The sequence below is a fragment of the Chanos chanos genome, chromosome 7, assembly GCF_902362185.1.
Source record: "Chanos chanos chromosome 7, fChaCha1.1, whole genome shotgun sequence".
NCBI lineage: Eukaryota > Metazoa > Chordata > Actinopteri > Gonorynchiformes > Chanidae > Chanos > Chanos chanos.
This window is the reverse complement of record NC_044501.1, coordinates 21,711,775-21,735,946: the sequence shown is the minus strand read 5'-3', so window position 1 is coordinate 21,735,946 and position 24,172 is coordinate 21,711,775. Positions and strand designations below refer to the sequence as shown.

General features: G+C 39.9%; 5 protein-coding genes across 5 annotated transcripts; 1 reads left to right on the top strand and 4 right to left on the bottom strand.

The window, feature by feature from the left end:
• Window positions 1-1,343: 1,343 nt before the first annotated feature.
• Window positions 1,344-2,585, bottom strand: LOC115816112 (odorant receptor 131-2-like). The gene is made up of 2 exons (XM_030779079.1): window positions 2,394-2,585; window positions 1,344-2,072 (listed from the first exon to the last, which is right to left on the bottom strand). The coding sequence occupies exons 1-2, from the start codon at window positions 2,556-2,558 to the stop codon at window positions 1,344-1,346; spliced, it is 894 nt and encodes a 297-aa protein (XP_030634939.1). The 5' UTR covers window positions 2,559-2,585.
• Window positions 2,586-4,122: 1,537 nt separating this feature from the next.
• On the bottom strand, window positions 4,123-5,079 carry LOC115816111 (odorant receptor 131-2-like). The gene has a single exon (XM_030779078.1). It carries the CDS (start codon window positions 5,077-5,079, stop codon window positions 4,123-4,125), a length of 957 nt encoding a protein of 318 aa, XP_030634938.1.
• A 2,648-nt stretch (window positions 5,080-7,727) lies between these two features.
• LOC115816110 (predicted GPI-anchored protein 58) lies at window positions 7,728-8,501 on the top strand. The gene is made up of 2 exons (XM_030779077.1): window positions 7,728-7,836; window positions 8,092-8,501. The coding sequence occupies exons 1-2, from the start codon at window positions 7,728-7,730 to the stop codon at window positions 8,499-8,501; spliced, it is 519 nt and encodes a 172-aa protein (XP_030634937.1).
• Window positions 8,502-9,805: 1,304 nt separating this feature from the next.
• Window positions 9,806-12,304, bottom strand: LOC115816108 (odorant receptor 131-2-like). Its single transcript, XM_030779076.1, has 2 exons — window positions 11,414-12,304; window positions 9,806-9,874 (listed from the first exon to the last, which is right to left on the bottom strand). The coding sequence occupies exons 1-2, from the start codon at window positions 12,134-12,136 to the stop codon at window positions 9,806-9,808; spliced, it is 792 nt and encodes a 263-aa protein (XP_030634936.1). The 5' UTR covers window positions 12,137-12,304.
• A 4,641-nt stretch (window positions 12,305-16,945) lies between these two features.
• LOC115816107 (odorant receptor 131-2-like) lies at window positions 16,946-20,269 on the bottom strand. The gene is made up of 2 exons (XM_030779075.1): window positions 19,379-20,269; window positions 16,946-17,053 (listed from the first exon to the last, which is right to left on the bottom strand). Exons 1-2 carry the CDS (start codon window positions 20,099-20,101, stop codon window positions 16,946-16,948), a joined length of 831 nt encoding a protein of 276 aa, XP_030634935.1. The 5' UTR covers window positions 20,102-20,269.
• Between the last annotated feature and the right edge of the window lie 3,903 nt (window positions 20,270-24,172).

Genomic DNA, 24,172 nt, shown 5'->3' with positions numbered 1-24,172 from the left:
GTCATTTATCATTAGGAATGCAAAATAAATAAATAAATTCATGAAATCAGACTAAAACACTTTGCTCATTCTCTAATGTAGACTCTATATAGCTCTTCTGTTTATAGTAGTTTTGGAATGAGGATTGTTATTATTATTATCTTTAACATATCCAAAATATAAACGTCAAAACACTGACTTACTGTTTTTTAAAGCATGACCCAAATCTGAGTGACATATTTAAAATGTGTAAAAATTAGATGCCTGTATATTTGACACATGCTATCAAGCAGACAGCCACACTTACCCTTCACAGTGTCCCCCCACAGTTAAACTGGACGGAGTGGGTAGCTGCTTATTTATGCACATGATTCCTCCTCATTTGTTTGTTAAATGGGTGGTGACCTCAGGAGGGAAGTGAAAATTTCAAAGTAGGCCATGGATTTCATCTTTTTTTTCTCTGATACTGCCACTACACTGGGGTTAAATTAGCAAATCAGCAAGAGTGTTTGTGTTGCTGACATGTAAATCACACACGCATTTGTTCATACAGGCATTTTGTGTTTTTCATGGATGTACTTTAACTACTCTGTTGTTTTATCCAATACAATGCAGTAGCAGAGTACAAAAATGTGTGCTCTGTGTTTTTTATGCATCTTAATGAGGTAATATTATAGAAGCAACATTGTTACTGATAAATGCCCTGATTTATATAACCATAATCCAAATATTAAGTGTAACGTGATTTTAAGTTTCATTAAATGGTGACCAAAAAAAGATGATAGTCCAGAGAGTTTTGGCAACATCATAATGTTCATTCCAATACTAAGATATCCATAACTCAGGTCATGCAATAATCACAATAATATTCAATCATAAAACAAGATCATAAGAAGTTCTTTTAATGGCAGTGTGTAGATAAATGCCTTTAAATTTCTTCTTTGATGACTGGTGGTAATGGCTTTTTTGGTACAGAGTGGAGAAAATAGGGGGGGTGGGGTGGGGTGGAAATAAAAGAATAAGATGGCTTTCGAAAACATTTCTTTATGTAACATACACACAGCTGTAATAATTATGGCTGTTGTACTGTGCCTGCTTTCAGTTTATATTTTCTAGACATTTTCCCAGACATATATGCAATTAGCTGTCTGATTGTTGCCCGGTCCAATTGTTAGATGGCAGGATAAGTCACAACTCCCTCATTTCATTAAACAGTCCATTGCGCGTACTGCATTTCATCGTTTGCACCGATTCTTCTCCCTGTTCAGTAACAAAACCCACCTAAAAACCTTTTCAGTCATATTTTTTTCATGATACACATGCTCATTCTGAATGTAAAGTACATTCACATATCACAGTCAACACTACAACTGCAGCCCAAGTTTTAGAGTGACCAGTTTGGACGGCCTTACTCTCATGACCCTGCAGCTCAGGTACCTGGTCCAGTACTTACGAAACTTCTCATCCCTGAACCCATAGATCATGGGGCTTAGGAAGCGTGGGATGATGTAGACCAGCAGGAAGTTGACGTAACGTATTTCAAGGCCATATCGGGGGAACAGCTGGATGAGCGGGGTTTGCATGGAAGGGACCACAAAAGCCAGCATGCACAGCAACAGTTGCACACCATGGAGCAACACTGTGTTTCGAGCCTTTTTCACCGAAACCAGGTCGGTGGAGGCAGCTCGTGCTGTTAGCATGATCTTACAGTATGTGTACAAGAGAGTGAAGAAGACAAAAGAGAAATATGTGGTGTCAAAAACACAGTTTTTGTAGTATATGGAACGGTCGCGAAAGAGCAGTGAGTGGTCACAGAAAATAGAAGTGTGGAAGAAGTCAGGGGGCTCCTTGATGAGCGAGATGAGGAGGTCAGTGATTGGCGGGGCGGCCGACAGCACCAGGATGATGATGATGAGCCACAAAGTACGTTGCACAGTGCAGAGGTGGCTGTAGTGCAGTGGGAAGCAGATGGAGATGTAACACTCCACTGCCATACCGGCCAAGATGAGAGGCGTAGACCGTGTGGTCAGAATAGCTGTCATGATCAGCAGGCAGCAAGCTGAGGCCAGGATCTTAGAAACAACATAGCTCACCTGGAGGGGTAGGAGATCAGTAGAGCCATTTAAGTCTGATCGTATTGAAACAGCTTAAAAAACACAAAGACTCAAAAGAAATAATCACTTCTAAGAATCGATATTCATGATGTGGATGTAATCATTTCCATTCAGCCTTTCTTCATTTACTTATCTATAGCAATCCCAAGTTTGATAAAATCAGCTAAATCAAAATTTGCATTAAAATGACATAAACTGTCTTGTATTAACACATAGATTACAACTTCACCCTTAAAGCAGAATACACCAGGAGCTGTTGAGCTAACCCGTGAGTGAGCAGAATCATGTCTGTGCTCTCACCACATACAGGGCAGTGACTAGCGTCAGCTGGACAGCATCGTTGATGACCATGTAGATGAACATGATGTAGCGTGGGTCTTCATAGAAGATGCTGTGGCGGAGGAAGGTGCCAACCATACTGCCATTAATCACACTGAGGGCCAGCCACACCAGCATGGCCACCATATTCTTGGCCAGAGCAGCACTGAAGCTGTCCTTTGGTGTGGTGTTGATCTGAACTGGGGAACTGAAGTTTCCAAACGGGGGTCCCACTGTTGCATTCATGATCTCTCACTGAAGAGAGGTGTGTATCCATCAAAAGTTTTAATTTGAAAATGTATTTTAAAAGATGTTAATTATTAAGTCATTTTTGTTCATTCTTAATTCATTTTTGTTAATTCTTAATTCATTCTGTCATTTTCTTTTTCAAATTCACAGATTATGCAGTTTGTTTGTTTGTTTTTTTAAATGTCATTCATATTGATCTCAGAAGGCAATCCTCATGCCATAATGTGTAGTCAGTGAGTACATTTAACAACAACAGTTGCCTTTTATCTGTGGTTAATGAGAGTATTGAAGCCTTTAATCTAGGATCTAATTTAAATCTACTTGGTTTAAATAAATAATACCAAAATATGAAAGATATCGTTAATAACAAAACAGAAAAAAGTCCCATATATACTTCCAGTATCATGTTGTCCCCCAAAACTCTGCAAATGTAAGATTCTAATAAATACACAATTAAATTTACAATAGCAATAAATACTTGAATAAAAATGAGGAAATTCAAACAAAATACCAAATGTTTCTTACCATACACTGCAGTCTTACCACATGTTTCTGTCGCCTGGTTATACAGTGTAGGCTCATGGCTCTGTCTTTGACATATATACTGCTTGTGTTGTTTGTGTGTCAGTCAGGTAGGGGGATTGATACATGGGAATGAGAGAACTGCAGGACCCTGGAGACAATGCTCTTCCCACCAGTGTGAGAGTGGTGAAATGGACAGGGATCATTTTGGGAATGGTATGTTATTGGGAATTGGAATGGGAATGTAACCATAGTTATTTTTTAAATCATAATTCTTGAATTTCACTGAGCTATCTAAATAAGAAGTCAAATGAAAACAAGACTGATTTTGAGAATAAATTCACTGAGCTGTTCTTTGTGGGATGGTATTTTGTAGATGGTATTCCAATGTTGCTTAGTGCTGAAGAGGGGAAATTTATATGAATTGTGATTACATATAGATTGTGGGAATCCATTTCATTTTAAGTAAGCAGTTGTTGTTTTGTCATGGGGGAGTGTTTTTGGTGTCTTTGAATATGTAGAATTTATGCTTTTTGTAATAATAGAACTTAAATCACAGTTCTGTTATTCCTCCTAAACGTACCTCAGGTTTTCATATTTTTATATAAATACGGCAGTTCAAGGTAAGCTTCATTCATTTGACAATTTATATGGAGATAACATTCATAACATTCCAGAGACTAAATACTTTATAGGTTTCTTTATGCATGATTAAGCGTCCACTGTTTAAACAAATAAGCAGTTATTATAAGGTAGTTACACATTTTATTTATTTAATGAAAACACATTAAATATTACAAGAGCACAAGACTCTCTCTTTCTCTAAATTTGGTATAACTGAGTTCTGTATAAATCTATGAAAGTTCTATAACTATATACGAGTCAGGAAATGAATCTAAAACGCCTCAACTTAGGAAATACCAACATATAGTTGTCCGCACTAAGGGGATGCTTTATTTTCATTCTCTTCTTGATCAACCCTTCCAGACACCCTGCAGATGCAACAGATGAAATATCTCTTCAGATATTTCCGAAATTTCTTATCCCGCACCCCATAGATAATGGGGCTGAGGAAGCGAGGGAGGATGTAAACAATGAGGTAGTTGGCATAGCGAATCTCCAGAATCCTGCCAGGGAAGATCATGTGCAGAATGACCTCCACACTGGGAGAGATGTAGGACAGCAAACACATAAGCAACTGTGCACCGTGCAGCAGGATGGTGTTCCGCGCCCGCTGCGCTGATGTCTTCTCCGTAGAGAGGGCACGCGCCGCGAACAGGACACGCAAGTATGTGTAGACCAGAGTGAGAAAGACAAAGGAGAAATAGAGGGCATCAAAGGCCTGTCTTTTGTACAGCAGCACTGGATCCTTGAACACATTCTGCCTAATACAGAACACAGAGGTGTGGAAGAAGGTAAGGGACTCGGTTGCCAGGGTCACAAAGAGATCAGTGATGTCAGGAACCACACACACAAACCAGATAAAGCAGATGAGGTAGTAGGTGCGCCGCACTGTGCAGATCTGAGCGTGGCGTAGGGGCTCACAAATGGCTATGTAACGTTCAATAGCCATACCTGCTAGGTTGATGGGTGTGTTACGGGTGGTGAAGACAGCCACCAGGATAAAGAAGCAACAGATGGACACGTTAATGGTGTAAAAGATGTAGCTAACTACAAACAGGCTGATTGTGACTGTCAGCTGGACGGCATCGTTTATGACCATGTGAATGAAGAGGATGTAGCGGGGGTCCTCGTAAAACACCTGGTTTCTAAAGAAAGTAGCAACCACACTCCCATTGATGTAACTCAAGCTGAACCACACAAGGACGACGATGAAGTTCTTCACAATGGCTGTAGTGAAAGTGTCCCTCACCAGAAACTGGGGTGTATTGTTCATTGTACTGGATGGGCCTGTCGACAAGTTCATTGCCTTAGAGCTTCAATCTGAGGGCAAATCAGAAATGACATGGTTAATTTTCAGTCCTAAACCCAATTCATCTTTCACTCTCTTGATATTCTACCCCAATTTCATATAATAACAACATACACAATAGCTTTAGCAATAACAGTAGCAAAATGCAATTTTTACACACTGACATTGATGAATTTGTTGCTAAGTTAAGTTAAAATAAAGTGGACAGTTTTCTTCCATTGAACTGAATCAGTTTGCCATTTTAACCAGAGACTTTCATGGATATTAATATAATTTGATAAAAGGGAACTGTTTTAGAGCAAAACATATTGTAGAGGAAGCAGAGTAAACTGTTATCAAACAATAATGCTTTTAAACTCAGCTGCATGGCCAGTCATTATCAGACAGTTGCCTGATTAAACCCAACAGAGGCACAGCTGAGCAGAAACAAACACTGACTGATATCAAACGAAGGGCTTAGTTTTTTTTTTGGCACTAATAAAGCACCCACTGGGTCGAGCTGTAACAAGATTGTGATTGTTTGATTGTAATTCTTTCTTGTGACATTCGACATTCATACTCACATAATATGACATATAACACATTGATATACTTAAAAGAAAAACCAATCAGTTGATTCAAAGATTTGTATATTTGTTCAGCTTTTAGCTTATTTGTTATAGAGTCAGCTAAACTGATTTGTTGAGTCAGGAGAAAGAAAAATATTTTTTCTGATGTACAACAACCACCAAAATGTATTTTATATTAAAATAATCCAGCTTTAGTTTTGTCTGTAATTTTGAAATAGGGATGTCTCCCTAAAGATGCATGTCTTGAATGAATAATAAAAAAAATACTGCAACACACTTTGGGAAAAGAATTTTCTAAGCAAACAGTTAAGACAAAATGTAATGTGGTTGAATTATACTTGTTTTTGCTTCAGCTTAAAATAACAAATAATTAAAAACATCTTTGTCTCATACATTCTGCTCCTTAAAATATTAGTATTTCCTTTACTCAGTTCCTTTTACCACAAATGGAGCAACACATGAAATTATAATGTAATTTAACATAACATTATGTTAAACTTATTATAGTAACAACAAACTATATTAACAAACAAATTAACAAACTATAATAACATAATTAATAATTATGTCTCTCACTGTTACTGCAGTAAACCTAAGAGTCAGAGTATAGTATCCATTACCTGAAGAATCTCCCCATGAAACCTGTGTACCTAAATGAAAGAGAAAAAGAGAATGTTCTTCTGCAGTAATTCATCCATAGGTGAAAAAATTCTGTGACCACACCATCCTGTTTACATATAAAACATATCTCAGTAAGCAAAGCAGCACTCACCTCATCCCTGTGCTGGTTCCTGCATGTCACATCCATCTTATAAATGCTTGCATTCACACTGTGACTGGTTTTGATGATGTCACAGTCTCATGCATGTACAGAACATAAAATACAGAATAATATTAATTTTTAGGGATTCGTGTATTCAAGCCCCACTTGTTTTGGCTGAGAAAAAGCATGTTTTAGACCAAATGACTATAAAATGTATTTGCTTCAAACAATTTCACTTCTGAGGATATCATAAACAATATCATTTTAGCAAAAAAGAATAGAAAAGAAAAGAAAAGAAAAGAAAAGAAAAGAGAAAAAAGTGTGGGTAAATGATTTTAATTCAATTCAAATTCTCATAGTTTACATTCTCACACAGCCTAATCATACATTCAGATATGTATTCAGAATGTAGAGTTGAGAAAGCTCAGCGTGCAAAATCTACGCAATAAACTGTCACACCCTACACCAGGTTTCAAACAAAAATGTTGTCATTTATTACCAAAAAGTGGTGAGACCTTTTCTAGGCCTGGGTCTATCAACAAAGCTAATTTTCGGTAGAGGCCTGCAAGAACAAGTTATGCTTTAATTATATTGAGGCAAGTGTAGTGAGAGTCAACAGATGGTCATTTTCATAGATCCCTGTCTCACCTCCCTAGTCTAATTAATTAATTAGTGTCATGCCCTGGTCCCTCTGTCTCCTCTGTGTCCACTTTTTCATTAGTTGTCCCTCTAGTGCAGGGGTGGGCAAATCCGGTCCTGGAGGGCCATGGTCCTGCTGTTTTTCTTGTCAACTAACTAAATACAATCTGTGATTGGCTGAACAGCATGCACACCTGTTTTCAAGGTGAACATCAACAGGTAACTAAGAGCTGAAAACAAAAACTGGCAGGACACTGGCCCTCCAGGACCGGATTTGCCCACCCCTGCTCTAATGTCAAGTCTGGGTTCTGTTTTCACTGTTTATCTTATTCAGTTTTTGGTTCAGCCCTGTTTAGTCTTTTAGTTCAATCATTGTTCTCACCTGTGTTTAGTTTGTTATACCTTGTCAAGCCTTGTTTAGTTTGATATTAGTACTCCTTGGTTTCCCCTGTTTCTTTGTTCTGGCACTGTTTGGAGTTTTCATCTGTGTCATGTTTATTTTCTTGGTCTGCCATGGTCTTGTTCTTTTACTGGAATTCTGTAAATTTTTGAAACTCTTATGGTTTCTTTGAATAAAGATAACACTGATCTGCATGTGCATCCAGCCTCTTTCAAGAAATGTGACCGAATGCCAGAACCAGATGTTTGATGGGTCCCCTGACATGTGCAGGGGGTTTCTGGAGAAGTGTGTCCTGTATTGTGCACTCATGGGGATCCATGGGGACCGGGAGCAAGTGGACTTTATCAGTGGTGTGAGGTGGAAGGCAGTGGAACACTTGATGTTTCCACGCCATGTTTTATGGAATGTTTAAGGCAAGCTACCTTTTGAGCAGTTTCTCGCCCAGTTCCTTCTTACCCTTGACCTCCAGTGCATGGCTTTGGGGAGGAGGTTGAGAGGACCTGGGGTTTCTCTGCCACCAGGATGAGGAGGAGTCATCGCCTGGGAGTCGGATGGGCGGGGTTCAAATCTAGCCTGGGTGATGCTCTCTGCACATTCTACACCAGATGCTTCCTTGCTGCTGCCTGCCACTCCTCATTCCAATCCTGTAGCTGCAGCACTTGGTCCTGCTCCTGTTTTTGGTCCCTTGGATTCCCAAGAGCCATCTTCTGAAAAGCCTAATAAAGAGAAGCGTGGCTCACAAAGACATCAGACCTCCCCGCCAGCCAGCGCCATGGAGGCCCTGCCGCCCAGCGCCCCAGCCAACGTCTTGCCTGTTCCTGAATCTGAGCCTGTGTCTGATCTGTCTGTTCCTGAGTCTGCTCAAATGCCCCAGTCTGATCCCGAGCCCGCTCCAGAGCCCCATCTCCAGCCCGCTCAACTGCCCCAGTCTGCTCCAGCGTCTGTGCCTGATGTGCCGGATCCCAAGCCCGCTCCAGTGTCAGCCGCCCCAGTTGATCTTCAACCAACTCCTTGATCTTCTGCCCCTATTTCTGTTTGTTTTGTCCCTGTTTTTTTTCAGGTCCTTCCCCTGTTGCTGCAGGGGCCATACACACCTCTGGGCTTCCCGTCCCAGGTGCTGTTCCTGTTCCCAATCCGGTTCCGGTTTAAGTCCCTGTTCTGGTGCCTATCCCTCCTCTGATTTATAACCCAATTCTAGTTTCTGGTCCTGGGGGGTATTCCAGAGAGCTGGTTTAGTGAAAACTCTGAGTTTGTTAACCCTGAGATGAAGGAAACTCTGGGTTTTCCGTTCCAGAAAGCGAGGTAACTCAAACTCTGGCTCAGTTACCGTGGTAACTGACTCTGTGAACTTAACCTGCTCGCTGGCAGGTTTTCTGCAACAAACCCTGAGCTTCTCCCTAGCTCCTCCCTCCGGCTGAACCTGAAGCAGCTGTCAAACATCGTGTCCTTTCGTCGCTAACCAGATCGGTGTTAATTCGCATAGCCTTATGTCGGGAGAAGGTTTTGAGACCCCGATCAAATGTATTATCATTCCCTGATGACTTCGTAATTGATCGCTACCGTTTTTCATCACAATCTATCAATTATGCAAACAACTCCGGCCTACGTCTCTAATATTGGACACCGTGGACTTCTTACACTTAGATCAGAGCAAATTCTTTGTGTTGCTCATTTTTTTTTTTTTTTGCCGACGGGAGTTTCCCTTATAACACTGGCGACACTGAATATATCAGGAAAGGAACTGTTTGTAGAGCCGTAAAAAAGTGTCCCTTGCTCTTAAACGGCTACTGCACATTTTCATAGTGTCTCCTGGGCACAGACCTGTAAGGACCATCAAAGAGGAATTACACAGGATTGCAGGTGACTTATGTAGAATCATTCAGTTGAAGTTAATATTTTAAATTATATTGATTCATGACATTCTGCTGCAACCTCAGACTGGGATCAGTACTTAGTTTTTATGTTGCAGGGTTTCCCAGTGTCATGGGCTGCATCGAAGGGATCTGTGTGCCAATCACTTGATCACAAATGTTGAAGCCAAGTGACCTGGCTCTGTGCATGATATACGAATGTATCATTAGTGTACCCTGAGCAACAGATTTGCACATGGTAAGTAAAGCTTTGCCCAAATATCATTCCCGTGTCTCCCTCTTAACATTCTTAAAATGTATCCACTGTATAATTATAGGAGAGTTTGATGGCCACTTGCTTGGTGACAGAGAGTACCCATGCCAGCCCTCGGTTGAGCCTCTGGACCGCCCTGCACTTGCCCGATCCCTGGTGTCAGTTGGCATCCTCCCTGAGTCTCCTGGTCCTCCCCTAGTGTCTGTCGGTGTCCTTCCCGAATCTCCTGGTCTTCTTGGTTCCCCCGTTTCTTGGTGTTGGTGACTTGTGTGGCAGGAGCCACGCATTAGGGGGAGTATTGTCATCCTGTGGTCCCTCTGTCTCCTCTGTGTGCCCTTTTCATTAGTTCTCCCTCTAGTGTCGAGTCTGGGTTCTGTTCACTGTTTGCCTTGTCCCCTTTGTCAGTTTTTGGTTCAGCCCTGTTTAGTCTTTTAGTTCAATCATTGTTCTCACCCGTGTTTAGTTTGTTATACCTTGTCAAGCCTTGTTTAGTTTGATATTAGTACTCCTTGGTTTCCCCCGTTTCTTTGTTCTGGCACTGTTTGGAGTTTTCATCTGTCACGTTTATTTTCTTGGTCTGCCATGGTCTTGGTCTTGGTCTAGTTCTTGTACTGGAATACTTCGAAACTTGCATGTTTACTTTAAATAAAGATAACACTGATCTGCATGTGCATCCAGCCTCTTTCAAGAAACATGACAATTAGCACAGATGTGACAGATTTTTTTCAGTAGGCCACTGATATAAGTTTATTTCATACTGTATCATCCTACAACAGTGTTTCTCACACTGTAACAGTGTTACTTCATCTCATATTGTAGCAGTGTAACTTTGTCTAATACTGTGTTTTGTATTGTAAAAGCAAGGTCACTCCTTGTTTTGCAAAATTTAAGCTATTGGCATACATGGCAGGCTTTTGGACACATCTTTATTTTCTGGCCATTTCTACATGAACATGAAAAAAGCAGAAGCTTGGTAGTAACAGATTCTTTAGTGTTGCGTATATTTCTTCATTGGAAGTCAAACTCTTAAGGCTCAGAGGAGGTTACTAGGGTTTTTTGCTCACCTCTCTGTTATGTAATGTGCTGGCAGTCTGGAATTTCACCTCTGAGTAAAGATACATTAATGGCTTTGAATGAGTTTTAGGAGATTAGTTTATGTAAAGGGTTGCTAGGGTATATATTAAGTAGCATTGCTTGGGTCTTGTTCAGTAAAGATGAGTAACTGGATAAGACAAGCTGAATATGGGTATTTCATAGTTTGTTTTTCATTCTTTTGTAGTGTTGTGTCCTAGTGAGTGATAGTATAAATGTAAATGCATTTGCCAGTACAAGTAAAAATTGTGGTTAATTATGTGTCCAAAATAAAGGAAAAACAGCTTTGTTTTCCAAATTAATTGAGCTCAGATAAATCTGTAAACAGAGACCTGGTTTAATAGTAGCAAACAATCTCAACATAATTATTATTAAATGATACCCTACAATTAAAAACTGAAAAGCAATTAAACTGTTTATTAAGATGAATGAACATAACTATAAAGATGGTATATACTATAAGTTATGTATGTACAATGTGGAATCAATTCATTAATTCATTTGTTCAGAAAGAGAGAGAGAGAGAGATCATTTTATATTGTAAAATGACACATTTTAATTTTATATCCATCTGTATCTTGATGGACAGATCAACAGAATATATTTCTATGCTCTCTGGTATGTTAAAAAAATCTCATTGTCTTATTTGTGAGCTTTAACTTAAGAAATAAATTAATTGGTGAGGTTTGTGTGTTTTGTTTGATTTTTCACTTTATGCATGGTGCACAGCAAATACCTTTTTAGGTACTTACAAAATGCCTGGTCCCTAACCCCATAAACAATGGGACTGATGAATCTTGGTAAGATGTGCACTATCAGATAGCTGGTAAATCTTATGTCCTGCACAAACATGGGGAAAATATACATGAGCAAGCTGTCAAGCAGAGGACCAATGTAGGTGAACATACACATCAGGAGTTGCACACCATGTAGAAGGATGGTGTTCCGTGCCTTCTTGGCATCGGAATGTGCCGCCTTTGCTGCAAACATGATTCTGAAGTAGGTGTAGACCAAAGTAAGCCAGACAAAGGTCAGGTAGACCATGTGAGATATGTTCTTCTTCTCCACCAAATATGGGTGACGAAACACTGAGTCACGACTGCAGAAGATGGAGGAGTGAAAGAACTGCAGAGGCTCTGTGGCCAGCAAAATGAAGAGGTCAGGGAGAATAGGAATGGCGCCCATTACCCAAATAAGGCAAATGAGGGCATAGGTCCGTCGTACAGTGCAGATCTGTGCATGATGCAGTGGTCTGCAGATGGCAATGTAACGCTCTAAAGCCATGCCAGCTAGGTTTAGTGGTGTGTTGAGCGTCGTGAAAACAGCAATCATCAGAAGAAAACAGCAAAAGGACACATTGATGGTGAACAGGATGTATCTAATGACATGGAGAAACACAGCAATGGTGAGCTGTGTCATGTCATTCATTACCATGTGAATGAAGAGAATGTAACGTGGATTCTCATTGAAGACCTCATGCTTGAAGAAAGTATGCACCAGTGTGCCATTGATGTAGTTGATGGAGATGTACAAGGCCACAACAATCACATTTTTAGTCACAGCTGTAGTCAAAGTTTCCCTCACCTTGTTGAGGGTGATATTACTGTCCACAGAGAAGTTCATCATGTGGATATGCTGTTTTATCAAAAGTCAGGAAAAGGTGGTCGGGACTGAAGTATACAATTCAGCAATTATTATTTTTTAAAATATATTTGCAGCAGAAACCTGCTCCTAACAATAAAGTATAAAAAATATTTTGAGGGCATTACACACGCCTGAAAATCTCTCAACCCTCAATTTCAACGCATTGCGCGTTTTGTTAAGAATTTAAAAATGAGAAGAAAATAACATCAAAAATAAGTTTCATTTCCAATATCATTATTATTCCTCATATACCTCTCCTATCTGACTTGAAAGGAGTTCATCTAACTGTACATATAAATGTTATTGCTTCTTTCATGGGTTTTATAGTCTGGGGATCCATGGAGTCCAACCTCCTGTACACCCATTCCCTTGTGCAACACACATGCACAAATACCCAATTCATCAATCAACATATCTAAATGATATATCTGGGGATGTGTTGTGTCAGAAATATCAGTTGGAGCGGAACTCCATTGTGAATAATGATTATGTCTTAATGTAAAATCTGAAATAGAACACAAAATACTCATGAAGCCTCTAAAAACCTCCTGTGCTACTCTGTTTAATGTAAAAGGGACAGGATTGTGTCCAAAACTGCCAAAGAAAATGAACTCTGTTACCACAGGTTAAAGTGAAAGTTTACTATTATTTAAGTGTCATTATAGGGTGTAATTAAGTCAGATAGGTAGGCCAGAACAAGCTCATGTGGAATTTTATATGTTAATAAGAAGACCTTAAAATCTGCCCTGGCATGAATTGGGAGCCAGTGAAGAGAAGCCAGGACAGGTGTAATGTGGGTAAACTTCCTATGTCTGGTCAGGATTCTGGCAGCAGCATTCTGGACTAGCTGAAGACTTCTGGTATTAGAGGCATGCAGACCAGAGTACATTGCAGTAATCGAGGCAAGACGTGACAAATGCATGAACAATGGTTTCTGCATCAGCCATACTTAGCAGGGGTAAATTTACTTAGCACTTTACTTAGCGGCGCAAAAACACACACAGTGAATGGCAACTGTAGAAAGCAAAGGCCGAATTCCGGATGTTTTAGGCAATTTAGAAATCCCAGCTGGATGCATTTTTTTAGGAAAAAGTCCAGGAAAAAGGATTGCTGGTGTGGAGACTTTATACACGTGTGTTATGTTGTGTTTTCATTGTTCAGTCATTGTAAACAGCAGTTTTAAATTACACAGGTGCGCATGTAATGCGTTATTTTGACTCTGATAGTCATATCACAATTAGCTGAAATAAAGCTTAGTTTTGAAATGCGTAAGATAACAAGATACTATAATTCCACTGTCGTTTCCATTGTTAAGGCATCTTAAGCTGTTTTCACACATGACCTATGGACTATGTCTGCAGAATCGGATTCAGATGTTGTCCAAAACGGGCCTTTCACACATGTAGCACACAACAGGAGACTGTCCGTGTCAGGCGCATTCTCATTTACTGAAAGTAATCCGTGTGGTTTAGGCGAGGGGTGGTACCTGGGTAGAGCATGGGAGAGGCAGGATATGATGCAAAAAGTATGCAGCGGACATTTTCATTGTTGTCTTCATGTAAATGACCCTTATTCTTCACCCTCTGAGGTTTGTATTCCTCCGACTCCACGCCAGTCGCATGATAGTGTAATGACCTGTGTGTTGTTTGGATTTGTGTGCATTGTGCTGTGTTCGCACGTTCAGTGTGCTCATTACTCTGCTCGATGGAATGTTGGATCAGTCTTGCACTGTGGGGGGTTGGTGGAGCAGCTGGGGGGTGGGTATATTCAGGTTGTCAAGTGTTGCGTTAAGAAAAGAACTCTCTCTCTGTTCTTGTTTTTTGGAGTGAGCACAAGTTTTTGGCGTGGGTCGTAGCCAATCAAATAACGGACCTAGAGTTATTCAATAAAAACTGCTATTCAACACCAGTCAGAGTCGGATGTGTGAATGGTATCATCACAATAAAAACGGTGACAACACGCCCACTCACTCACTATGAATTCTCCGGACCATGATCTGCTCTATTAGCACATGCGCTCAATCGGACATTCCACAAACTTTGTACTAGGGAGCTGGTAGGGTACAGTCCGTTTAATGTCTGATTCACATCTGGCGTTTTCACATTCAGCTCCTCCGAGTTGAGTCTACATTGTATTATTTGAACTCTTTGCTAAATGCAGTAAAGCATGGTTTCTTACCGGTAAATTTACATTAATGGATATGAAATTTTGCCATTGTAATGATAAGATTAATCATGTAATCCGCGCACGAGGTCAACGGGACCTTCCAGAGCAAGTTTGGTGTGCAGCGTAAGTTACCGTGGCAAGGTACCCCAGTAAAAAGTGAACCACTTTCATGACACTGAAAAGCCAGGGTTAAACCTGGAGTTACCTCGCTGACCCACAAATCCTGCTTTGTAGTACAGGCCCCAGGTCTTCTCAGCAGTGTTAAGTCATGATGCTACTGTGCTTTGACATGAACAACAACTGGCCACTCACTACGTGACAGTCGACCAACATGAGCGAGTTCTCAACGTTAGGGATGCACCGATCCGATACTGATATGGGATATTGGTCAGATACTGACTCAAATAGCTGAATCGGGTATCGATGACAATGGGGCCGATCTATGGAGCTGATATATTCAAATCACACTATCATTTTTGTATTGTTTTCCAAACGTTCTACATCCACACCAAAACACTGAAGCGCCTTAGCGTTTGTTGTTACGCCATCACGAAGTTGTCCCACCAACTACTTCTTCAGCCAGGCCAAAAGCGTCGCTCCGTGTAGGGTTTGAATCACCGTTGAGGTTGTTTTCCATCTGGTAAGCACAGCAAATATAAAGTTCATCTTCTACTACTGGAGCAGTGTATGTGCATTGCACAGTATGATCTGAAACTGAAGATAGATTAGCAATTTTGATAGACAGAGCAGCATTGACTGCATTTTGCCTGTCATGTTTGTTTTGGTGTCTTGAGCACAAACTTTCACCAGTGTCATGGCAACCATACATCATAATTTCTGAAATTCTCCATTTTCCCTGTCTACATTACAACGCAAATCTGGCGTTCTCAAATTTACGCACCGGAGAGCGTTTTCGAAAAGTATCAAAGTTTTCGGTGGCAGAAAAGGCTGTTTTAATGTGAACAGAAAGACTACACGGAGAAATAATTATACATTTTCAAATTTACCCAGGTTAGTGTGGACAGGGCACCTCCAGAGACATTATGCCAAAGAACACGATGACTTCAACCAAACAGAAAACGAGAACGATTCGGAGAAGGAGTTAACTTTGTTGGGTGCATTGCAAAGACGCGAAAAACTTCCCAGTGATAGTGTGAAAATGACAAAAATAACAGCAAAGGTTCTCAAATTCAGTTGCTGGTGCACGATTGTTTATTATTTTAATAATAAGTAACAATTCAGTAAATTTATATGTGTATAAATAAATATGTATAATAATAATAATAATCATACAAGTTTATTTAGAGCCCAATATCACTATTTATAGTCTCAAAGGGCTTTACATGTCCATAACAAAGTCAAATCAAAATGATATCATCCATAAGTTAGATAAAATAAATAAGTCTTTAGTCTGGTTTTAGGAAAGCGATGTTTAAGTCAAGCCTGATTTTGCCTTGAACATAGAGGAATGATTCCAGTCTCTTCCACACAGTAAGTCATACAGCTTATTAATTAAACACTGGTATCGGATGAGTACTAGATATCAGCCGACACCCAAAGCCCAGGCTATCAGTACCGGTATCAGGACTAAAAAAGTCAGATTTGTGCATGCCTACGCAATGAGATTCTCCAGACCCTACAGACCTTAGTAAATCACCAGTTGTCTCTTGCACCTCCAACTCCTCCTGATCCCTCACGTCTGCCAGCTCCAGCCCAGCCTATCTCTGAGCCTTGACTCCCTGCTCCCCAGAGGTTTGACAGTAACCCAAAAGACTGTCATGGTTTCCTAACTCAGTTCTCTCTCTCTCTCTCTCATGCTCCAGCCCACCACACTCCCTATGGATTGGTCATGAATCGCCTACATTATCACTCTCCTCACTGGAAAAGCCCTGGCCTGGGCCACAGCCATTTGGGAACAGAAGGGTCCCTCTTGTAACAATGACAACACTTTCACAGACTAGATGAGGAGAGTATTTGACCATCCATAAGCAAGGCAGAGAGGTGGCTAACAGGTTGTTCCAGCTGCATCAGGGCAACCAGTGTGGCTGAGTACGCTATTCACTTCCGCACCCTGGCTCTAGAGAGTAGCTGGAATATGATGGCTCTCGTGGCTGCCTTCCATCACAGTCTATTGAGTTCCATCAAGGACAAACTAGCAATAAGAGAACCGGTCAAGGATCTGGAATCACTGATTGACCAGGCTATTCAACTAGATAATCGACTGAGACAGAGAACGAGGGAATGACAGCCCAAGTTTCATCACAGCTACAGGACGGGTGGTTCCGCTTTGATCCCCTGGCAGTCATCTCAAAAGCCCCAGCACATCTTCCCTAGTCCCAAAGAACCCATGCAACTAGGAGGAACATGTCTCTCTCAGGCTGAATGAAACCACAGAATGAGAGAGAGATGCTGCCTCTATTGTGGTAAGCCTGGCTACTTTAGATTGTCCTGCCCTGAGCTTTTGGGAAAAGCACAGTCCAGTCCAGGAGGGGGAGTACTGTGACGGGAGCAGCCCTTAGTCCCATAACCTCCACCACCTGCCTGCGGATTCCTGTTGTGATTTACTGGGGACACCAAAAACACCACGTACTACAGGCTCTCATAGACTCTGGTGCTGCCAGTAATTTCATGGATACCACCCTAGCCAAAGACATCCACATTCCTGTAACCAGCCTGGATCACCTATTCTCAGTGACAGCCCTTAATGGAAGACCTTTGGGAGAAGGCACTGTCGACCACCTCACTACACCTATTCTTATGTGCATTGGGGAACGTCATCAAGAGAGGATCCAATTTAACTTTATCCAGTCTCCCGAATTCCCAATAGTGCTGGGTTTCCCCTGGTTGTCCCTCCATAATTCCCACATTGATTGGTCATCTGGAACAGTGATAGAGTGGGGTCCCTTTGCCAAGCCACTTGTCTCCTCTCTAGAATCTCAAGCCCTCCTCAGAAATCTCTTAATCCTCCAGAGTTGTCCCAAGTCCCTTCCAAGTCCCATGAGCTGAGTGAGGTTTTTATAAGAAGACAGCCACATCACTGCCTTCTCACTGGCCTTATGACTGTGTCTCCTGCCGGGAGCTATTCCTCCCCAGGGAAGAATCCTCTCCCTCTCACCCACAGAGACCACGGCAGTGGAGGAGTATATCAAGGACTCCCTGGAAGATGGGATCATTCGTCCATCCTCTTCTACTGCCAGTGCTGGGGGTTTTTTTGTGAACAAGAAGGACTGACTACCGTGGTTTGAACAAGATCACTATGCATTATGAATATCTTGTTATGCCTTTCAAGTTAACCAATGCTCTAGCTGTCTTCCAGTCTCTCATCAATGATGTCCTGAGAGATATGTTGAACTGGTCTGTGACAATTCACCAATTAAAAAGAAATACTCAAATTGAACTACTCCTGCCTTGGTTTCTGCATTTGTGACTTGCATTTTGTGGCACAAGGGTGAGGCACGGGGTTTCCAAGTCGGAACTCAGAGTTTGATTCCTAGGTCAGACATAACGGTATCTCATCCTGTAACAGTGTAACTTTATCTCACAGTGTAACAGCAAAACTTCATCTCATACTTTATCTCATACTGGAACAGAGTAAGTTTATGTCATGCTGTAACAGTGTGACTTTATCTTTTATTGTGACAGTGTCACTTTAGAAGACTTTTAGAAACATCTTTATTCACTGGCCATTTCTATATGGACATAAGTCAAAAAGCAGAAGCTGGCAGTGACACAGACTCTTAAGTGTTGTGTATATTTCTTTACTGGAGGTCACATTCTGAAGGATCGTTCTGGACTTTCACTTCTAAGTGAAGATACATTAATTGCTGTGAATGAGTTTAGGAAATTAGGGTTTATTTAGGTAGTATTGCTTTTGTCATGTCCAAAAATTATAGATAATTGGTTGAGGCAAGTTGAATATGAGTATTTCTTAGTGATAATTGATTGTTTTCATTGCGTTTTTACAGTTATGTTCCAGTGGTTAATGGTATTAATGTAAAATTTGCCAGTACAAGTACAAGTTATTTAATTTTCTTGAATTATTTGTACAAGATTTAAAGAATGAGAGCTTTTTTTTTCCATATGAGCTAAACTCAGATAAAACTGTCAGCAGATATCGGGTTTAGTACAAACGAAGTACCTCTTTAAACACTGAAAAAAAATCATCATTATTATAGCAAACTAAATGAAAACCAAGAATACTATCACTAAAAAAAATAAATGAAATAAACTCAACGTTACGATAATGTCACAACCTGCACCGCCATTTTGGACCTTTAGTTGGATATGTCTTTGTGCTCCCGTTCTGTGTCTGTCTCCGCCCCTCACCTGTACCTGTTTGTGTCATTATTAACCTTGTTTAGTTTCAACCAATCCTGTGTTGCCCTGTTCAGTTCTCCTTCTATTTAAGTCCTAGTGTTTGCCTTGTACTTGGTCTATCGTTGTTTGTGTTTTTGCACATTGTTATGCTGCACCTTTTTGTTATTGGTTTTTGTTATTAGTTTGCACGTGTATTTTGATCTTCATTTTTAAGTAAAGTCTTCCGTTTGTCACCATCAACCATCGTGTCTTGCACTTGGGTCCTGCACCACACCGCCAGCGTGACAGATAAACATAATTATGAAGCATACATCATAAGTTTATACAGTGCAGGATCAGTTCATTCATTCATTTGCTCAGAGAAAGGACACACACATGCACAGAGAGAGAGAAAGAGATACAGTGCATAAAGATATTTCATTTTATATCAGAAAATGACACATGTTCTAAGATCAGCAAAACATATGTTAAAAAAAGCAATATTTGTGAGCTTTAACTTAAGAATTTATTTTCAGTGGTGAGGTTTGTGTGTTTTGTTTGATTTTTCACTTTATGCATGGTGCACAGCAAATACCTTTTTAGGTACTTACAAAAGGCCTGGTCCCTAACCCCATAAACAATGGGACTGATGAATCTTGGTAAGATGTGCACTATCAGATAACTGGTAAATCTCATCTCCAGCAAAAACATGGGGAAAATATACATGAGCAAGCTGTCAAGCAGAGGACCAATGTAGGTGAACATACACATCAGGAGTTGCACACCATGTAGAAGGATGGTGTTCCGTGCCTTCTTGGCATCGGAATGTGCCGCCTTTGCTGCAAACATGATTCTGAAGTAGGTGTAGACCAAAGTAAGCCAGACAAAGGTCAGGTAGACCATGTGAGATATGTTCTTCTTCTCCACCAAATATGGGTGACGAAACACTGAGTCACGACTGCAGAAGATGGAGGAGTGAAAGAACTGCAGAGGCTCTGTGGCCAGCAAAATGAAGAGGTCAGGGAGAATAGGAATGGCGCCCATTACCCAAATAAGGCCAATGAGGGCATAGGTCCGTCGTACAGTGCAGATCTGTGCATGATGCAGTGGTCTGCAGATGGCAATGTAACGCTCTAAAGCCATGCCAGCTAGGTTTAGTGGTGTGTTGAGCGTCGTGAAAACAGCAATCATCAGAAGAAAACAGCAAAAGGACACATTGATGGTGAACAGGATGTAGCTAATGACATGGAGAAACACAGCAATGGTGAGCTGTATCATGTCATTCATTACCATGTGAATGAAGAGAATGTAACGTGGATTCTCATTGAAGACCTCATGCTTGAAGAAAGTATGCACCAGTGTGCCATTGATGTAGTTGATGGAGATGTACAAGGCCACAACAATCACATTTTTTGTCACAGCTGTAGTGAAAGTGTCCCTCACCTTGTTGAGGGTGATATTACTGTCCACAGAGAAGTTCATCATGTGAATCCACTTTTTTGTTGAAAGTCAGGAAAAAAAGGCCTGGACTTAAGTATGAAGTTCAACAATTAATTTTTAGAAGTAAGATGGCAAAATATCAACTCTCCTTCATGAAGCATGAAAAATATTCTGGAAAACAATAATAAACAATAATCTCTCTTCTAGGCCCTCCTGAAACTCCTCTGAGCACTCAGCTTTATCTAAATGCACATTTTGTTTAAGAATATAAAAATGATTGTACTGTTGAGAAGAAAACAGCAAAGAAAATTACTTTCATTTCCAATATCATTATTATTCATCATATACCTCTTCAGTCTGACTTCAAATGAGCTCATCTAACTGTACATATTATTGCCATTGCTTCTTTCATGGGTTTTATAGTCTGGGGATCCATGGAGTCCAACCTCTTTCACACCCATTCACTTGTGCAACACACATGCGCAAACGTCCCACTCATTCAACAACGTACTTGAGTAATATACTTTGGGATGTTTTGGATCTGCATGTCCTTTCATGAAATATCAGTTGGAGCGAAACTCCACTGTGAATTACGATTATGTCTTCATGTAAAATCTGAAATAGAACACAAAATACTCATGAAGCCTCTCAAAATCTCTTGTTCTACTCTGTTTAATGTAAAAGGGTCAGGGTTGCATCCAAAACACTGCCAAACATAACTGTTTCCCTTTACTGTTACTACAGATTAAAGTGAAAGACTACAACTGTGTAACAGTCACCTATTTGGTCATAACTATTTCCCTTCGCTGTTACCACAGGTTAAAGTGTAAGACTACAGATGTTGTGTAACAGTAATATATTTGATCATGGCCATCTCCCTTCACTGTTACCACAGGTTAAATTGAAAGACTACAACTGTGTAACAGTCACCTATTTGGTCATAGCTATTTCCCTTCACTGTTACTACAGGTTAAAGTGTAAGATTACAACTGTCTAACAGTCATCTATTCGGTCATAGCTATTTCCCCTCGCTGTTTAATGCAAGACAGTGAAATGATGAAACTGGGTAATTGTCCAGTCTGTTTTCTCTTTCATCTATTTTTTGCCTGCTTTCTACTGCCAAAATGATGCAAATTGCACAGAACAATGTAAGGAGAGAGAGAGTATTGCTGTGAAAATGTATTTATTCAGGGCCATTTGGGTTTTCATTTGTTTATTTGTTAATTTTTAATTTTTAATTTTTAATTCATTCATTTTTGATAGCATGCAAACTAGGCAGCATAACATGCTTGTACAATTTTGTACAGTTTTCAGGTTAAATCAAATTGGCTGGTGCCATATGGTTTTAGGTACATTGTGGTCCGTAACTTACATTTTGTCAGGTCTTATTTTTTTCAGTATATTTCTTATTCTAAGCTATTATTTCTGTACCCATAATATGGTAGGGTTGAAACATTACTTTAAGAACCAAGGTAATTTACTGTTAGTAATGTAAGGGTTAGGAACTGACAGGTCTCAGATATAGAAACTTTGTAGCCCTTTTTGGAAATGTGATGGTACTTTATAGATGTAAGACCAAATAATGTATTCCTCAGTATATTTTAATATAAGAAAACATTTTATGTTTATTCTGTCAAGTTTAAGAGTTTATCTTACCTGGATATTCATATCATATTAAGGCCAGTTAATAATTTGATTATTTGACATGAGTCGTTGACTTTTGTTGTTGTTGTTGTTGTTGTTCAATACATCATTTAAATAATTTTATCTTAGAAACATCATCAGTATCCCACTATTTCTTTGCTTTCTTTGCAAGCTGGAGTTTAAAAGACAAAAAAGGGCTGAAATTACTTTCCAGAACTTTCATAAGGGCCTATGTTGATATTGTGTGTGCATGTGCATATGTGTGTGTGTGTGTGCTTGTGTTCTTTTCTCTCACAGCTCCCTGTGAGTCCTCCCAGCTGGACTAGCTATCAGGATAATTAACATGTCTTTCAGCATGGCAAGAGGGACCTTCTGACATTTCACATTCTCCAGTGAGTCCAATCATAGGAACACCAAAGCCAAAGAAGACAGGCCGGTCTTCAGCCCCTCTGCGCTCATTAGGAGCAGCAGGCAAAGGTTAGCCCAAGCAGGGACACTTGTTTTCAAAAGCACAATCAATATCTTATGGGACTCATTAGAGATGTTTGTGGAGACAGAACTAGACAACTTTGTAAGGAAAGAAATAATGAAGAGTGTTAAGTTTTTCACAAAAGTTTGCATCAGACAGATCTCTGTTATATGCCATCATTAGTGCTGTCTCTCCTCTGAGTATACAGTCCCAAAAAACAACATTACCACTTTGTTTATACGTATGATGTGGCAATGAACACCCTGGTTGAATGTCAATAAGTTTACTATAGCGTGGGCGACATGAAATATCAAGGTGTGTTATGTCCTTCAATAAGTAATATTTCAAGATATTGTATATAGTAAAATTATTGATATCTGACCACTGTAAGTAAGACATGGAGCGTCCTAATCTGTACAAATACATAAAAATATTGACAATTAATTGATGGGTTACCTTACTCTTCTTTTTCATTTGTTACATATGTGAAGGTTGGTCACCCAAAAATACTGTAATTGCTTAACTCTACCATAAAGTGCTTAAATAAAGTTTTAGTCTCTCAGTAATGGAGGTTTTTTGGTGTTCTGAATGAACAACAGAGCTCTGAAAAGGTCTTTATTTCATTCTGTGGAATAATACAGAGAAATCCTCAAACATTAAAAAAAGGTTATTATAAAATATACAAACGTACAAGTAACCAAATATAGGGGTATTACACCTTTCCATAATGTTGGCCGTTTACCACAAGACTAAACACAGAGTAAAACTTCTTTTGTTCAGTCAGCCAGGGACATATTTATAACCATTAAAAAAGCTAGAGTACATGTCTTTAAGAGTACATGTCTTTACGATGATATGTCAGTGAAGTCCAGGTTAAATGGTTCTTCCAAACAAACTCCAAACAAACAAACAAATTGGCATCTCACTTACAACCTAGCCTCACATTTCTGTCGGTGTTTGTAGTTTTACAAATATCTCCCTCAACCTAAGATCACAGATGAGTCTTGTGTTGTAGCCTTACTTTAGCAATCAACGTGGTAAAGAAACTTTATTTTTATCTCGTATTGGGGGAAACGTTTTTATGTTATTACTGAGACCTGGGCTTGGCATGGTTTCACTGTTTTGTGTCTCAGTGATGAGGCCATTGAATTATACCCTGCTTTGAACTCACAGTTCTATATCACTATACATTAGACCAAACTACATGTATGGTACGTTCAGTTTCAGTGAAACTGAAGGTAGTTCTCTGGTCCACATGGCAGAAAGGCATTCTTAGGACTTTGTTTTCAGGATTTTAGACAAATACTTGATAACATGGCACAGTTAGAAGTGAATATGTGTAGGATAACCTAATGTTTGAGTCCATGTACACTGATGTAATGAAAGATATATCTGTGTAGTACTCAAATGAGGAAATTCCAATATTTAAGTTGAAATGAGTATGAGAAAACAAACGCCAGTACAAACTTTGCTATAAATAGATAATTTTCCTATAACCTTAAAGAAAAATCAAGTATAAATAGAACAAAATGCCAACTGTTCCAGATATGGGTTTTAAGAAATGGTGTACTTGAGAAATTAGAAAAAGTATGGCTTTATTGTCTAGTTGTCTCAAATGCTACTTGTTATTGCATCTTTTTCTATGCATGTGCTAATCTTGTTAGAAATTCAGCGTACACAGATTAATATGCATCAGTTCTGAATTTAACCCGGTGTCCTTTGTATACTTTTCACTGAAAGAGCTTTTTGTTTTGTTCATGTGGTGCAGAGCCTCTCACATCCAGTCATATCGCACCTCTATAGCGCTTAGA

Coding starts and splice junctions, on each gene's coding strand:
- LOC115816107 (XM_030779075.1), bottom strand. CDS start 20,101: ATGGTAATGAATGACATGATACAGCTCACCATTGCTGTGTTTCTCCAT. Junction 17,054..19,378: donor TGCTGTGCACCATGCATAAA/GTGAAAAATCAA, acceptor AGGAATCCGCAG/GCAGGTGGTGGAGGTTATGG.
- LOC115816111 (XM_030779078.1), bottom strand. CDS start 5,079: ATGAACAATACACCCCAGTTTCTGGTGAGGGACACTTTCACTACAGCC.
- LOC115816110 (XM_030779077.1), top strand. CDS start 7,728: ATGTTTGATGGGTCCCCTGACATGTGCAGGGGGTTTCTGGAGAAGTGT. Junction 7,837..8,091: donor GCAAGTGGACTTTATCAGTG/GTGTGAGGTGGA, acceptor ATTCTACACCAG/ATGCTTCCTTGCTGCTGCCT.
- LOC115816108 (XM_030779076.1), bottom strand. CDS start 12,136: ATGGTAATGAATGACATGACACAGCTCACCATTGCTGTGTTTCTCCAT. Junction 9,875..11,413: donor TGCTGTGCACCATGCATAAA/GTGAAAAATCAA, acceptor CTGCCACACAAG/TCACCAACACCAAGAAACGG.
- LOC115816112 (XM_030779079.1), bottom strand. CDS start 2,558: ATGGTGGCCATGCTGGTGTGGCTGGCCCTCAGTGTGATTAATGGCAGT. Junction 2,073..2,393: donor TAGTCACTGCCCTGTATGTG/GTGAGAGCACAG, acceptor CTACCCCTCCAG/GTGAGCTATGTTGTTTCTAA.